Source organism: Panicum virgatum, chromosome 7N, assembly GCF_016808335.1.
Source record: "Panicum virgatum strain AP13 chromosome 7N, P.virgatum_v5, whole genome shotgun sequence".
In the NCBI taxonomy this organism is placed as follows: Eukaryota; Viridiplantae; Streptophyta; class Magnoliopsida; order Poales; family Poaceae; genus Panicum; species Panicum virgatum.
The window spans coordinates 1,498,845-1,515,851 of NC_053151.1; the positions used below are offsets into that span (position 1 = coordinate 1,498,845).

At 48.4% G+C, this 17,007-nt stretch overlaps 2 protein-coding genes across 8 annotated transcripts; one reads left to right on the forward strand and one right to left on the reverse strand.

Annotated features, from left to right (window-relative positions):
- The first annotated feature begins 1,128 nt into the window (after positions 1–1,128).
- Positions 1,129–7,639, forward strand: LOC120682142. Of its 7 annotated transcripts, none has more exons than XM_039963897.1 (12): positions 1,129–1,158; positions 2,454–2,555; positions 2,645–2,932; positions 3,027–3,234; positions 3,299–3,480; positions 3,571–3,861; positions 3,961–4,180; positions 4,389–4,436; positions 4,547–4,656; positions 4,822–4,896; positions 5,274–5,361; positions 7,113–7,494. In XM_039963897.1, the coding sequence occupies exons 1-12, from the start codon at positions 1,144–1,146 to the stop codon at positions 7,256–7,258; spliced, it is 1,773 nt and encodes a 590-aa protein (XP_039819831.1). In that variant the 5' UTR covers positions 1,129–1,143; the 3' UTR covers positions 7,259–7,494. The 7 variants fall into 7 exon arrangements, 6 of the variants coding, with proteins under 6 accessions (XP_039819831.1, XP_039819832.1, XP_039819833.1 ...); XR_005678233.1 differs by lacking the exon at positions 1,129–1,158 and adding an exon at positions 1,811–2,300 and having other exon boundaries at positions 3,961–4,173; positions 7,113–7,621; XM_039963898.1 differs by lacking the exon at positions 1,129–1,158 and adding an exon at positions 1,811–2,300 and having other exon boundaries at positions 7,113–7,639.
- On the reverse strand, positions 7,488–9,066 carry LOC120682144 (methyltransferase-like protein 22). The gene is made up of 4 exons (XM_039963903.1): positions 8,938–9,066; positions 8,185–8,329; positions 7,950–8,055; positions 7,488–7,847 (listed from the first exon to the last, which is right to left on the reverse strand). Exons 1-4 carry the CDS (start codon positions 9,063–9,065, stop codon positions 7,711–7,713), a joined length of 516 nt encoding a protein of 171 aa, XP_039819837.1. The 5' UTR covers position 9,066; the 3' UTR covers positions 7,488–7,710.
- Positions 9,067–17,007: the final 7,941 nt, after the last annotated feature.

Below are 17,007 nucleotides of genomic sequence, written 5' to 3' on the forward strand. Positions count from 1 at the left end.
ACGCCAACCACCGCATTAAATGTGGTGGGACGCTGCGGTCAAAAAGGGGGCGCGCCTCGCCTGCGCCACACCGCGCCCTGTAGAGATGTGCGCCACCTACCCCACGCCGCTCGCTGTACGCACATGTCCCGCGAATTGCGCGACGTGTATCAACAGTTATAAAGGACATAGCGCTGTACCCACGATCATGACATGGTCCGGTTGTACTTCCTACCTACCCCAGCATGGTCTGTTTGTACTTCCCACCTACCCCTTGCTCTATAAAAGGGGAAGGTGGGCTACCTTAGAACAGGCTGAAACTAGACTAATCGAACATAGGTTGAACCCACCACACAGGCTGAGCCTTCTAGTTCATCTAGAGCTGTCAACACTTGTAACCGTTTCTCATTCATAGCCAAGAACACTCCAAAGAGGACGTAGGGTATTACACTCCGGTGGCCCGAACCTCTCTAAACCTCTATGTGCTTTGTGCTTGAGTTGCTACTCGTGCTTGTTGGCGAGCACCGGTCCCTACGCTCTTCAGTATTCTGCTCTCACTTTGTTGGGTACCGGTGTACCCCTGTGTCGCACACGTCGACAGGCTCGTTATTGGCTCGTTTGTATTTTGTAACAAGCTGAGCCAGCATCTTAGCTCGCAAACGAGCCAGATCGCGAGCTAGCCAAGATATTTGTATGAGTTCACTGAGGCAGTGAGGCACCGACCACTGTGCAGACTCCAGAACAATCGGCGACTCCACCTCCACGAGCAGAGGACTCTCTATCCTCAGCCCACGCGCCCACCTGACCACCACGCGTCTTCGCCCAATCGCCCCTTCGCCTGGCTTGCTCGCGCCGCCGCCCCCACGTCCTCCGCCTCCGCCTCGGCCTCGGCCCCCGGCCTCGGCTTCGCCCTTGTCGTCGCGTCTGCGCCGACGCCCCTCCGCCTCCTCCCGCCGTCCTTCGCCGGCGCCCCTCCGCCAGCACCCGCGCAGGCGCGCAGCCACCTCGATCCGGTCCCGGCGCCCCTGCGCCACCACCCGCGCGGCCGCGCCGGATTTCCCTCCGCCTCTGCACACCATCCCCGGCCTCACCCCCCCAAACCCACCCCATTGCACGGCGGCGCTGCTGCTCCTCTCGAGGTCCGCCACCTCCTCGGTGCCGCTGATGTATTCATCTCCGGTGAGTACGCCTCTGCCCCCCTCGTTTCCTCTGAAGACTCGATCCACGTGCTCTGCCCGTCCTTGGGGCTGTTGTCTTCAATCGATCCCCACAGGAGCTTGGGTGCTGTCGGATTCGTGGTCTCTCGATCATAGATGCTTCTTCTCTCTCATGCCACGCGTTCCATCATGCCACGCGTCTCCGCGGGAGGTCTCGGCCAGTCCGTGAAATGCGGCCAGGCAAGGAAGGGGCAGCATTCTTTAGGGGGCGTTTAGTTCCCAAAACAAAAAAATTTTGGGTGTCACATCAGCGTTTGACCAGATGTCGGGAGGGCTTTTCGAACACTAATTAAAAAACTAATTTCAGAACTCACTTGGAAACCGCAAGACGAATCTTTTGAGGCCTTTGACCGCATCATTAGCACATGTGGGTTACTGTAGCACTTATGTCTAATGATGCCCTAATTAGGCTCAAAAGATTCGTCTCGTCGTGTACATCCAAACTGTGTAATTAGTTTTGTTATTTAATTACATTTAGTGCTTCATACATGTGTTTAAAGGGGAGGTGAAAATTTTTGGGTGAAAATTTTTGGGAACTAAACGGGCCCTTAATTTACCCGATTGGCAAATAGTTAAATATACCGTGGACCAATCGACGACTCCACCTCCACGAGCAGCGACTCTCTATCCTGAGCTCACGCGGCCACCCGACCACCTCGCCCCTTCGCCTTGCTTGCTCGCGCCGCCGCCCCCACGTCCTCCGCCTCCGCCTCCGCCTCCGCCTCCGCGCCGTCCGCCTCCGCCTCCGCCCCCGCCCTCGGCCTCGCCCTTGCCGTCGCGTCTGCGCCGACGCCCCTCCGCCAGCACCCGCACGGCCGCACCTCCGCCTCCTCCCGCCGTCCTGCGCCGGCGCCCCTCCGCCTGCACCCGCGCAGGCGCGCAGCCACCTCGATCCGGCCCCGGCGCCCCTGCGCCACCACCCGCGCCGGATCTGCCTCCGCCCGCGCGGCCGCGCCGGATTCGCCTCCTCCCGCGCCCTCCGCCTCTGCACACCATCCCTGGTCTGCCCTCCCCCCCCCTCCCCACCCACCCCATTGCGCGGCGGCGCTGCTGCTCCTCTCGAGGTCCGCCACCTCCTCGGCGCCGCTGATGTATTCATCTCCGGTGAGTACGCCCCTGCCCCCCTCCGTTTCCTCTGAAGACTCGATCCACGTGCTCTGCCCGTCCTTGGGGCTGTTGTCTTCAATCGATCCCCGCAGGAGCTTGGGTGCTGTCGGATTCGTGGTCTCTCGGTCATAGATGCTTCTTCTCTCGCAGGAGATGAGCGTCTATAACATCAGGATCAACCAAAGGCTGCTGGACTGCACATATTGCGGCCAACCCCTCCGGCCTGACACTTTGGGTGGCAAAGCGTGGAAGGTGGGTGAGATCTGAGATGAGATCCCCGGCCCGGCCGCAACGTTTTTCTTTTCCTAGCTGCTCAACTTCATTCCTTCTGGGCCTTGCAGTGCGCTGGCGTCCACATCTTCTGTCGTGCCTGCGTCAGCCGCCACGAACAGGCATGTATCTCCTACTGCTCTTCGCTGGACCAAATCATCAGTAAGATGAAGTTCAAATGCAATTGCTGCGACTCTGAATACATCCCCTTCCACGAGATCGAGGGACACCTGTGCGACATCAACATCCTTGTCCATCACGAGTTTTTCGCCGTTCGTGACTATGGAGAGTGCATCATCGACACAAGCGCCCTTGTGTGTTCTGAATGCCGGCTTCCTCTCCGACCTCCCATTTTCAGGGTGAGCTCATCTCTGATCTGATCTGACCGAATTAATTTGGATGCAGTTTGGTTTGATTTGGTTTTGGCTTCATGCTATCCTAACCTTGTTACAGCATCTCCGTAAATACATGCACGTTTGTAGCATCTGCTACCATCGTGGTGATTTCGCCAACTACCATCACTGCCACGACCTCGACTACCTGGTCGAAGGTATCTCGGTGGAATGTGAGGCTTGCAAAGAATACCTTCCATTCTCTACCTTGGCTTCACACCAGCTGGACGGTTGCTCATTCAGGCAGACATTGCCAAAGATTGCCCCAGGCATGCCTCCCACCTCTTCTCCCCTACATGGTCCATGTTTGCAGCCCTGATGGTTGTGCTTCAGGTTGTGCGCGATCTCCTCAGTGCCCCCTGATGTCTTCATCTCCGGTGAGTGGGCCTCTGCCTCCACCATCCGTTCCTCCGAAGATGAGTGTGTTTAACCTCAGGATCAGCCAGGGGCTACTGGATTGCACATATTGCCACCGAGCCCTCCTGCCTGACAGTTACGGTGGCAGAGCATTTACGGTAGGTGAGATATGAAATGAGATCCCTGCCTGCAAAGTTTTTGTTTTTGTTTTACTAGCTGTTCAACTTCACTACTTATGGGCCTTGCAGTGTGCTGGCAGCCACCTCTTTTGCCGTGACTGTGACACCCGCCATCAAAAGGCATGTATCTCCCACTGTGGTTTGATGGATGACATCATCATTCAGATGAAGTTCAAAAGCAACTGCTGCGACTCTGGACGAAAATACACGCCTTACTGCGAGTTTGCTGGACACCTGTGCACTACCCGTGCTGTGGAACAGCAGCTCAAGTCCGTTCGTGCCTGGAAAGAGTGTATCCTCGACACAAGTGCCCTTGTGTGTTCTGAATGCCGGCTTCCTCTCCAACCTCCCATTTTCAGGGTGAGCTCAGCTCTGACCTGATCTGATCTGATCGAATTAATTTGGATGCAGTTTGGTTTGATTTGGTTTTGGCTTCATGCTATCCTAACCTTGTTGCAGCATCTCCTTGGTAACATGCCCGTTTGTAGCGCCTGTTACCACCGTGGTGATATCGCCAACTACCGTCACTGCCACGAGCTTGACTACCTCGTCAGTGGTATCTTGGTGGAATGTGAGGCTTGCAAAGAATACCTTCCGTTCCGCAACTTGGCTTCGCACCAGTTGGACAATTGCTCGCTAAAGATTGGCCCAGGCTCAAGGGCCCGAAAAAACGTGTGTGGTAATACATGCATGCCTCCCATCTCTACTCCCCTACTTGCATCCATATGGTTGTTTGAACGGTGCTCATCATTTTTGGTGTGGTTTTTAAGCGTTAAATAAATGTGCTGGGGCAGTTTGGAGGTATTTGTGATGTTTGCGTACTACGTCTTTGTTCCCCAACTTGTGGAAGTGGAGGTGGTGAGTAATGAACTTTATCCTCATTTCAGATGAAGATAAAACCAAAAGTCCTTCGGTGGGCAGCAATAGTATCCATGGTATGTAATTCCCCCAATTATTGGTTGCATTTTACTCTTTAGGCTATTTGTGCTACTAGCCCTTGAGTCTTGCTGACCCTTATTGCCCCACTGTGCATTCTGTTTTTAAGGGAAAAACAAGCGAATGCCTCCACTCGAGGTTGGTAAAATGGACAAGCACATTGTTCACAGTGATGAGTCTGGGAATGATGATGACTCATGTGATGATAACCATAACCATGTAAGTTTATTGGTGATGAAACCATTTGTATGCTCTAAGCTACATGTACATAAAATTGGATTGCTGATTCGTTATGATTAGACCCAAAGTGGTATGTGGACTTATTGTTGGATGATGCGCCACATTTGATCTATGGATTTTTTTTTGAAACCCTAATTTTTCCAGGGCACGTGTGAGCATGTGTTCAGTTGTGAAGATGATTCTATTGACAAAATGGATGAAGGGAAGGAAGTTGAAAATGTGAGTTGGGTTGTTGTACTTTTCTCTATATGCATCTTTAGCATCAGTTGATTCTGTTATGAATAGCACTATACCACTATTCAATATGAGGGCTCTAGGCCCGAATATGTACAGGTACAGGAGTTAGCAAATATGCACAAAACCCCTCATAGAACGGGGAAAATACAGACACAACATATACATCTAACAGATTCATATGCTTTGTATGTACCCTAGCCTCATATTGCACATTTATTGAAAAGAGTTTCCTGTGTTCCATCATGTTCTGTGCCCTTTAAGAGAAGAAAATTGATAATAGGTCCCTTAGTTGAGGTTATTAGCGATATGCAGCTTCACGGCTCACACTCATGTTTTCTTTGTTTGCTTGTTCATTGTAGCCTGAGACTGTGAAAGGAGTGACCGAGAATGCCTTCAAGACACCTTGTGAGAAAGCAGAGATTGCAATGCCGAATGGGCAGAAAACAGGTACTTGTTGCCGTGTTGAGTGCCTACCTAGTTTTTATCTAATATGCTTTCTTTATGGGTTAATTATATATGTGCCATTGTAGAGTTGGCTTATTAGGGATGATCGATATGTGCGTTTATGTGACTTATGGGCTGAAATCAATAATAAGCATGTTCGATTACTCAACAATAAAGTGATAAACATGTGGGATTACATTACAACTGTGTTGGGGAGTGTTAGGATATAGCAAGGTTCAAGAAAGTGCAATTAAGCGTGTGATTAAGTGTGATTACATGCTAAGTGCAAGGTCAGCGCTTTGCTTTAGCCCTAAGAGGTCAATTAAGCGGCCTCCGCTGTGGGTTGCTCCTCCACCATTGCTAGCTACCTCTGCCTCGGGTAGCTCCTCCACCACAGCTAGCTCCCGCTGCTGTGGGCCTTGTCAGCGGACAGCAGCTTGAGGCCAAGTAACTCAACCTGCCAGCGCAGGAGGTGGTGCAGCGGTGTCGGCGTGCATGTAGCGGGCACAGACTGCGTCGTGAAGCTCCGTGCTGCCCGGCGGTTGGGTACGTTCGAGGTGGCTGGCAGCAGCTGCCTGCTGTTGTGGCAGAGATAGGAGAGAAGAAAAGGTGGTGGCTGGGTGCTGCGTCCGCTGGAAGAGTGGTCTAGTGGAGGTTTTAGCGTAAAGAAACGTGTGGACGTGGTGATATGGTGCAGGTCCAAATTAAATAGAAGCCCATACCACCCTTTTCCCTTTACTTTTACATTTCCTTCATGGAGTGCTGATATATTGATAAGGAAAATGAGTAAATATTTGACATATATATAATCATTGGCAAAGAAACATGTACATCTTCAAGACAGCTTCTTAATATGGCTACCAAGGCCAAGGGGTATCCATACTAAGAAGCATACTGCAGGGATCAAAATTATATGTATGGCAAGAACAACAGCAACATAAACTGAACCTAATTTTCTCTGCATCAACAGCTTTTAGTGTTGATTGTATGAACACTGGGATTACTTTGTCCTTCAGGAAACATATGAAATTATCCAAAGGATTATATGAACACAAAGAACGCTTCTAGAAGTTCTGAAAATTTCCAGATTGTCAGCAATAGACATAAAGTAGCAGTAGCAGCGAGCTATGAGTTTATTTGAGATCAAAACAATTAGCAAGAATAAGAAACATATGTGACTCAGGGCTCAAAAAGGTGAAACAATATATATAAATTATAAAGAGATGTGAGGTCATGTGGAACAACAATTGCAATTTAATAAATAAATAAATAATCACTTGTTTATTCCTTTGATCCCTAGATGAACAGATAACCGGTTTAACAATCATTGACTACTGCCGTAAGATGTCAGTTTTCATCACTTTGATAATTAAAGATAAACCAATCAGCCACATAGGTGAAAGAAGCAGAAAGAGTGTAATGGTGTTACAACCCATGCTAGCTTCATCATGCAGATTGTTTCATTTTTTTAGTATTAAATGTGCTGGGCAATTTGGAGGTGTCTGCGCTCTTTTGCATTGTATCCTTATTCCCCAGCTTGCAAAGTAGAGGCTAACTCACAGAAATGAGAATATCAGACTTTATCCTCATTTCAGATGAAGAGAAAACCAAGAGACTTTCAACATGCAGCAGTTGTATCCATGGTTTATCATTTCCCCAATTATTTGTTGCATGTTTACTCTTTAGGCTATCTGTGCTATTGGCCCTTGAATCTTGCTGCCAGCTGAACTATATGTACATGTTTTTGTTTTAAGGAAAAAACAAGCGAAAGGCTCCTTATGGGGTTGGTAAAATGGACAAGTACATTGTTCATGGTGACGAGGTTGGGAATGATGACTCATCCGGCGGACGGCATGGCGCCGTTGCTCGAGCACACGGTCGTCGACAGGCCCGGCACTAGCTCATCGTCCCCTGCTGCCGTGGCCTTTGTTCTGCTCTTCTGGGCCGTCATGCTCGTCGCTGGGATCGCCTACTGGAATTTCTTATGACGCTGACGGGAGTTTGTTAGCTGCCAGTAGAAACACAGCGTGCGGGAACTTGGTCTCATCGCGTGCTCTTTGTTTATGTTGTTGTACTAACCGTCTCGATCCCCACTAATTACTTGAGAACTAACCATTCGATATCTCCAATTGAGCATCTACGTTTGTTCATATTGTGTTCGAAAAAAACGCCATTACAGATCGCATTTGCAAATAACAGCCGAGATATTGCTGGAATAATAGTCTGATGAAAAAAACGACATCAAATGAGATTTCTGAATGTATGAGTATATAAGTTATTCTATCCTCTTCCTAATGTCGCGTAGCATGGAACAAGAGTCGATGGCTTCTGCACAACCTACTGCAGTTTCTGTCATGGACTGTACGTGATTTCCCAGATTTCCAAATCACTGCCCCTCTCGTATTCTCTGATGTACTGAGGAATCTCTGCCAGATCGATCTGCTTTCCAAGGACACCCAGTTTGTCTCCGTGGATTGCATCCCCGTGTTCTGCAGATAAATGGAGTCAAAGGAAAAGGTGTAGATAGCTTGGAAATGATAATGGTTTTTTGTTAGCTAATTAAGCAGAATTTTGTTTTGCAAATAATTTACCATCTTGAGTTGCAAAGAAACTTCGGAAATGAGCGTAACCATTGGCCACAACGTCTAGTTCGTCCAGACTGAAGTTGTATCTCTTCTCCAGGGCCAAATACAGCACCTACAAAGTACAGAGGAGAACCTCAACTCATTCATAAAAGATTTTAACACTCTTAACTCCTAACTTTGGGGAAGCATGTTAACTCAAGACCTTGGAATTGAACAGTATAGATGCAGTATAGAACAATACCTTCTTAGCACCACTTGACATCAATTTCCTCACTGTGTCGAAGAACAAATCAGTGAGATCGTCACTGTAGATAACATCTGCGGCAAACAGGACTGTTGCTTCCTCAGCCTCATCAATTTCATCTGCAGACCATAGGTACCTTAAACTGCATAGAGACACGTGAATGAGCCCAGTGCCAAAGAAACATTTGCCAAAACTGAAAAAAAAAGTAGAAGAAAGACTATATAAAGGAGTTGGAAACTCCATCTAGTGTTTGCGCATCAAAGACTATCAGGTGGAAAACCTTTCCCAGCCCACCTTTCCCAAGACAATTGTGTCAGCACTCAGCACTATAAGTCTATAATCTTTCTGAAGAATGATGAAGGATCCCCTTCCCTAGAGCTAAAAGCCCCAAATGACTAAGATGTGTGCAGGTCAGAACTCAGAACTCAGAAGGTGCCTTCATTTACACATGAACTCCCATACTTTTGTGTCAATTTGGAGCCCATCCAACATATGATGTTTGCCTTTCAATTCTGCAATCAATTTCAAATCTACTCAGTTTGCCTACTTGATGGTGCTACTGACCTCTAAATTATATGGTTTCTAAACTGTATGGCAAATTAGTGTGTAATATTTTGTTTTACACAGGAAGTGGTAAAGGAACATATGATCTGATATTCAGTTTCCACTTAATTATACTGCTTATGAATCATTTTTTGCTGGTGCATCATGAACAATAATGTAAGTGAGATCAATTGGTGCAAAGAAAACCTTGGATCAGAAGGATCACATGTACTCACTGGTGGAGGCCATGACAATTTCCAGTCCAGTTCCCTTACACAGACTTTAGCTTCATCAACTTTAGCGTACCAGAGTTGATGCAGACATTGGCCAAGCATCCCTTTTTTAGCGGTCCACACTAAGACTAGAATGTCGTGCCCACCGGTGCCCCGATGGACATTCTCATGCAACGTCATCATTTTTCAAGGGTTCTGCAGGATCTTCAAATGACTAGAATGCTACGGCATGACTGACACGGTCCTTGCGCCCATGCCGGTTCGAGGGCCTCGGCATGGGGAAAAGGTCACCCGGGGCGAGGCGTGATCACCCCGGGGGGACAGGATGGCCCCGGGGGGCCCGAGCAAGGTCACCCCGGAGTGAGCGCAAGTGGAAACATGGCGGCATAGTGCCTTGGGATGACGCGGGCCTGTCCGCACAGTGCGTCGTGGGCCTGCATAGTGCTGGGGATGGCCACACCATACCGGAGTTGGCGGACAAGACCCGGCCTGCGCCGTCCATGCGGTGATGTTGACCGGCGCCCGCGCCTGGTCGTCGTCCGTACGCCTTTCGAGGGCGCTCCCATACCCGTTCGAGGGTCTCGCGGTGGGAGGACAAGAGTCGGCAGCACAGGCGCCAGAGTGGTGCGAGCTTATCCGCGCAGCACGTCGCTGTCTTGACAATGCCCGGGATGGCTGCGTCGCGTCGGGGTGAGCGAGCAAGACCTAGCCTGTGTCAGTCATGCCGCAGCATTGACCGACGTTTATGCATGACCTCAGTCCGTACGCCTTTCGAGGTTGCTCCCATACCCGTTCGAGGGTCTCGCAGTGGGAGGAGGATGAGAGTTGGCAGCACAGTGACGCGGAATGACGCTGGCCTGTCCGCACAGGGCGGCGCACAGCGTTTGGGTCCAGCCGCACAGTGACAGGGGTCACATGCGCAGAGCTCCATGCCGCACCAGCTGCGCGGCATGGGCGATTTGCTTTTGACTTCACCGTCCCGCGGTAGATCGGGGCATTAAATGCTCCTGTCGGGCGGAGCGGATGGAGCGCCGTCGGTCAAGCAGAGGCCACGCTTAAGCCCAAAGCAGATCCTTGCTGGAGGAGCTCTTTGGTCCAGTCGATGGTGCCGGAATGATCCGGCACGCCGCCGCCACTGCTTGCATCGAAATAGTTTCCGGCCCCATTGTAGTCGCCGCCATCCTGGCTCAACATGACCGCCGGTGGCCTAGAGCACCTAGATCTATTGGAGGAGGTGCTGGATCTTTGCTTTGACAGTTGGGATCGGCGAGATGAGATGGTGCGAGCGCGGCCGGCGGTGGCCTAGGTTCGAGAGTGGGAGGGAGAAGGGAGCGGGGGCGAATGCCTAGGGTTCGGCAGGGGGAGGGGCAACGGCGGGGGTATACCCGTCCACTCCCCTCGGCTGTGGGCTGGGCTAAAAAATCATGCGACCCCATTTAGTTGCGAAATTTTTTGGGCCAAAAATTTCGGTCGCGGGCCAGAACTCCTCGGCATCTAAACGTGCCCATATAGTGTGGAGAGGGCCTGGCGCCCCGCTAGTTTGCGCCAGGACCCACCACATGGAGCTCCGTCCACTCTGGGCCGCCGATTAGGCACGAGTGTTATGTGTATGTTGCTGTCACTCAAAGGAAGTACTGGTAAACTGTGGCATACACTGGTAAACTGCAATATCTAAACACGAAGTACATAGTAATACATGGTAGTAAAACACAATAGTCTGGGAAATATCACTTAATACAACAAACTTAATTGCAAGTGTGATTAAATAAAATAAAGAACATTGCATCATGCATACACAAAGATGTAACTAGCGCCTAGGTCGAGGTTGTCGTGTAGATGAGCTCAAATCAGGAGGTGCTCCATCACCGGCATTCCCAGATGGACCCGCCTCGGCAGACCCAGGCAATTCCATCATTGGACATCTCTTGTAGCTATGCCCAAAACCACCACACATAGTGCAGCACTTCGTTGGTTTCCCAGCTTCAGCCTCATCCATTCCATTCCAGATCTGACGTGTTCTTCTACGGCCACGATGAGTTATCTTTGTTTCAGGATCGGGAATGTAAGCTGGAACTACATTCTCCTGTGTGAATGTACCCACCATAGCGAAGCTATACACCTCTTGATTCCATACCGCAGCAATTGACTCCTTTCTATAGTACGATGAAACAAATTGATTAAACTGAAAACCGCCCACCCTGCATGCTGCAATAATATGTGAGCAAGGCTTGTGCAACAATGTTGGCTTGTAGCATGAACAATGAATCCTCCCATTCTGACCAATAACATATTCGTGCGCCACTCTTTGTCTCTTCAAACCTCTATGAGCTCTACCTTTGCATGCAACATCGAACTTGGCTTCCTGGTTACCCCAACGTCGGACATCATGCAGTTCTGACTTTTTAATCTTCTCATCCATGTACTCATTCATTGTATACCCATACAACATTGATGGGTTATTCAAAGAGGGACTGACAGCCAGGTAACGCTCCCTGAAGTGTATTGCCATTAGGAACTAAAGATAAAAGGTTTGGTAAATGGTCTCCAACTTGCCACGGGCCATACAAGATTGACCAGGTTTTGCCTGGGAATGCATACATGCTCGAGGAATTGGACGGCGTCAAGTTTTCTGTTGCTGTCAATGGTCAACACCTCAAGAAGTATTTCCCGAGCATGTGGGAAAGCGAGTAACAAGAGCCGATGAGATCCATCTGGCTGTAATCATGAAAAGGCCAACACGTTGAGTTGGCCAGTAAAAAAAAAGAAAAGAGATAGGCCAACACGTTGAGTTGGCCGATAAAAAAAAATATATAGGCCAACACGTTGAGTTGGCCAGTAAAAAAAAAGAAAAAGAAAGGAGCCAACACGTTGAGTTGGCTAGTAAAAATACATATGAGAAGCAAACAGCCGATGTGTAACCATCGACTTAAGATGTTTTTAAATGAGTACAAGTTTCAGGTTTAACAGGCCACGTCAAATGTTTTCTGAACAGTTCTACTAGTTCAGGAATTTTTCTATGGCATGGATGGCGTCTGCACGTATAGCATCAGCTCTTGCAATGATTTCTTCGTCGTCCTTGTCATCGCCTGATATTATCTGCCGACTCAAGGTGCTTATCTCTGCAAACTCTGCCCGTATCTGTTCAGTCATTTCTTGGGCTTCCTGCTTAGAGTTTGTGATCGAAGCTTTCTCCTCTTGGATTAGTTTTTGGGTATTGCGGACCTTTTCTTCAAGTTCCATCAGTTCCTTTTCCAAGAGGTTGAGTCGTCTTGTGTTCTCGGAGATATCAGCTTTAGCATCCAGAGTTGCATTCTTTTGGTTGAGGGCTTTGCACTTTTGAGCTATGTCAGTTTTCAGAGAGACTTGAGAATGACGTGCTTCTATTCTTTGTTGAGCTGCCTTCACCTCTGCTCGGAAGAAAAGGAGATGGCCAGCTGGCCAAAGTTTGACTTGAAGTGATTCTGGAAGCTGGGTTTCTATCTGCTCGAGAATTTCTTTTATCTTGCTGGGATCATCAACCATAGCAGTGATCGGAGCAGATAGTAGATCCTTGATGAGTTGAAGCTGATGTGCCAAATTAGCCGATTGCTGCAGAGATTGTGTTTCTGCTCCAGGGACAGTCAGACCCATTGATACCGGGTCGAAGGAAAGCAAACCTGAAATATCAAAGCTCTATGGACATATCTGGAGTTAGAGCAAGATGCGTTTATGAAGCTATCGGCTGGTTTAGAATTGGTTCTCACAAAAGTTACCTGTTCTGAACAAGAAGTAATGATCGGCTCAGGTGTAGCCGATCCTGTTGGATTGGAGGTGACAACAGGGGCTTCGACTGTGATAGCTTGTTCGTCATGCACATCCGTCAGAGCGTTTGAAGCGTCAGTTTCAGGGATGTCTTCAGTTGCGTCCTGAAATTAAAATTACGGTCAACCAGGATATATGTGCATAAGGGAGAAGTTTCAGAAAAGATGAATCGCCTGGTTGGTGTTGGACTCTGATGGGCTCGGGGAAGTTGGTGCTGGTTTCTTGATGACTCGCCTCGTAATCATCTTCCTTTTGTTGGTCAAGACTCGGGGGGGGGGGGCAACACTTGCAGAAGTTTGTCTTCGTTTGGAAGCCGACTGAAGTAAGTCTGGCTGAATGGTCATTATCACTTTCTTCATTGGTGATGATCCCTTGCAGAAGAGTATGTCAGGGGCAGTTGGAAGAAAGTGGAATGGCTACCCGTTGCTGGTCATAGGTTCTGGACCATCCTGTTGCTGCTAACAGGGTGAGCAGGATTAGTCAAGTAGAGGAATGAATGATCTAGAAAGAATAAAGTGCATAAATTCAGTATCTCTTCCTCAGGGATTACATGTTCAGGATCAATTTGCTGCAGTCGAGGACCTAGAGCTTTCTTGAATACATGGGTTTTTCACATTCCCCACCATGTGCTAAAATCGATCGATGAAGGATCAAAGGATAGATCGGCTGGTATTGGAATGTGGAGGTCATCGAACATGCTGTAGCATCTTGAGCTGGTGAGACCATCAGGCAGATCGGCTCTGCTCCCCACCAAGTGGTGAATATGGAAGTGGGGAGGGACCTGTCCTAGGCCAAATTGCCGAGTTGCTATGACTGGTTGGTAAGATTCATAACCTGGCTTGATAATTCTATTAGAGGTGCTAATGCCAACAGGAAGAAAGCCAGATCGGATCATTAAAGAGTATAAATGCCGAGTGCTGTCGTCATCGGCAAAATTGTCTAATCTGAAGGTAGTTGGGTTCTCAAAGGATTCAGATTCAGTAAATGGGAAATAGAGTGGATTATCCAATCCTTTGTAGAAAACTTTGAACCAGTTTGCTGCATCTGCTGAATTCAGTTTACTGCCAGGGAGACTAAATATAGCTTGGCCATAGCTAGTACATCTAATTGGTTTGCTACTCTCATCAGGAAAAGAGTTCTTGGTCAGGCTTTGGAAGTTCGGAATCTGGTGCTGAAAGTACAGTTGTGCCCACAACTGAATAAACCACCAAGGGCCTCCAGTTCTCAGTTTCTTTTGGTTAAGCAAATTAGATATCATCAAATGGAGATATCTGTATGTTTCTCCAAGGAAAAGTTTGCCTAGGCCGGTGTGATTGCCATGGGCCAGGTGATAGGCCAAAGGAAGGTAATTCTTAGTTGGAGCTAAAGAAGGACCACAGAAGATGAAGTGCTCTAACCAAAGATTTAAGAAGGTTGTGTGTTCCTTCTCAGTCGCTAGGCCTTTTGTTTTCATGTGCTGATTCATGTAAGTGCCCCAGTTTGTGCAGTTAACTTTGGAAGAAAGTTTGAAGGGGACTTCTGCCATTTTGTGAGCAGCAGGATTAGGAGAACTAATGTCTAGGCCAATGATCATGGTGACATCCAGCAGAGTAGGAGTCATGGGTCCATGGCCAAAGAGGAAACAGTTAAGAGCATCAGACCAGAAATAGCCGATGGTTTTCAGAAGATTTTCATCTTTGTCAAGGGGTGATAATGATAAGCTAAGTGCATCGGCTATGTTCAAATCCTGCCACAAGGGCATATAAGTTTTTGCTACTCTGCTGTACCATGTAATCCAGCTCTCAGGGGGATTAGGCCAGGCTCTTAAGCAGTCGGCCCAGAGGTTCAGATCGATGTTTTGACTCACAAAAGGGATCCTATTTACTTCACAAGAGATCAAATCTATAGGGTTTTCGAAAGTTCGTGGGCCAAGACAGAAAGATTTTGGATTGGAAGGATGTGGCAGAAGAATGTCTGACACCTGAAGTTCAGGAATTCAGAAGTATGCATATGGTGTCATGTTTCAGAGTTTAGTGTTTCAGGGGCTTAGTAAGCTGAAGAAAACTAAAGGATTAGGCCGAATATTACCTTCAGGCCGCAGATTGCCGCATCATCGATTGCAGAGCTTGTCATCTGAGCTGCAGAATCTGCCATGGTACAGATCCGTTGACTTGGGGTTTGGTTGCTGTGGGTTCTGATTCGAATTCCGGGTGCTTGGAGAGTTCTTGCTCGAATTTGTAGAGCTTGGTTTTCGAATTTCATTCGGATTTGAGAGTTTGTTTCGAGCTCGGTTCAAGGTGGAAGTGATACTCTACTCTTGTGCGGATTGCTTCTAGTTTGAATTTTGTCGGCTCTTGGATATTTATAGAAGTCTGATGCGTTGCCATCGGCTTTTTTGGAGAGTAATCGGACACACAGAATTAAAGGGGAAGTCGATTTCATTAAAAGAAAGATCATTACAAGGAAAAGCCGATTGTTACAAAGGAATTAATCCTTCGGCTTTGTGATCCTACCCCTACGATACTACCTATTTCTACTGCTCGTAGGTACCTAGTACCTATGACGCTTGGGACTCTGGGCCGGCGCATCGCCACCATCGTCACTGTCGTCATCGTCGTCACTGCTGAAGGCACTGCTGGTGCCTTCGGACCCGAGGTCGCTCCAGCCGTCGTCTCCGCCCTATTTTCTTCCTCGCTGTCCTCCTCGGAGGACCCGAGGAACCGAAAGGGCTTTCCGCCCATCGGCTCGTCGTCGTCGGAGGGGGAGTCAATCTCCTCTTCCGAGGAGAAGTCGACTCCGTCCGAAGAGGGGTCTTCCTCGTCGCCGCTCTCCGACTCCTCCTGGAACAGGAGCCGGAGGTCTTCTCCTTCAGTTTCGGGCTCGTCCTCCTCGGAGACGACCCCGAAGTCGAACTCCTCTGCATCCCAGTGCAGAGGAGCCAGCGCTTCGTACGCTACGGTTGGGTCCCACTCCGGCGTCGGCTCCCGACTCTCCGGAATGGAGTCGATGGAAGAAGCAGGGAGGGGGGAAGAAGAAGGAGAAGAGGAGGAGGAAGAGTCTCCGAAGGAGTTGGAGTCAGAGGAGGAAGACATCGCCATGGCTACTGGTGCTGGAGGATTGGGGTTTTTTCCTGCGCTACTGGCTTTGGGAGGAAGATGGAGTTTTGCCGTGAAGAAGAGCCGATTCGGGGTGAGATTAAATAGTGAAAAGATGGAAGACGGATCGGCAGTTTCACGTTCTACGAGGTGCCAGTTGCAGAGACGTTGCGTCTTCCTTTGTGGTTGCAGTGTGTTTAATGAGCATTAACGGGAAGATGAAGCGACGGAGTGGTTTTGGAACTATCATTGCCAAGACCAGGGGGCATGTGTTATCGCCATAAATTAACAGGATTAATTTATGGGCCGAAAACAAGATGACCTTAAAGCAGAAGATTAAGAAGGCTTGTAAATCGGCTCCTGCGTGAGCATTTGGGCCACATGGGCCATGTATTTATAGAATTAGTTCAAGATTAGAGATAGAGTCCGATCGGGACAAGATTAGTTTAGATTGTTTCCCAAGTCTCCGGACTATAAATATGTACCCTATGTTATTTATAAAAAAACGTCATCACGTCTCACAAATAACAATCTCGGCGCATCGCCATCCCTAATCCTAGGGTTTCATCCAAGTAAGCGCCATGCTACCCTGATCGCGTCTCGCGATCAGGGCAGCGTTGTTCTTGATTTTACCTTGGTATTACTCGTACTGATGCGTTTTTGATGGCGAGTAGTACTAGTTATCTCGATGTTCGTAGCATGGCTTTTAGTAGATCTGTTGTGGTTCGTTGCTTATCATCTACGAATATCATGTTGTCTCTGTGCAGTCACGTTTCAATCTTATACTAGTTCTTGTCGCATAGAATTAGTTGCACAAAGACAACACCCTACTTCTTTTATGTCTAGTAGATCTAGTTTGTTATGGTTTGCTCTTATTTCTAAGAGTTGGCGTAATATCTGCTAGGTTACCTTACAAACGGGTTGGATGATCCGGTGGTGTACTAGATGCTTTATCTTAGCCTTAATAGGGATTGTTCCGGGAATCGGCTCTTGCTAGTTCTTAGGCCTCTGTTTTGGGTTTTGGTTTAGTTATCTGTTATGTTCATTAGGCCCAGTCACGTGTAGGATGTTCCAATCTAGCATTGAAGCTTTTACCATCGTGGATTAGATTAGTTAGATTTAATTGAAGCAGCTTTATAGTTATTCGCTTTATTTATCAATACCCGGAT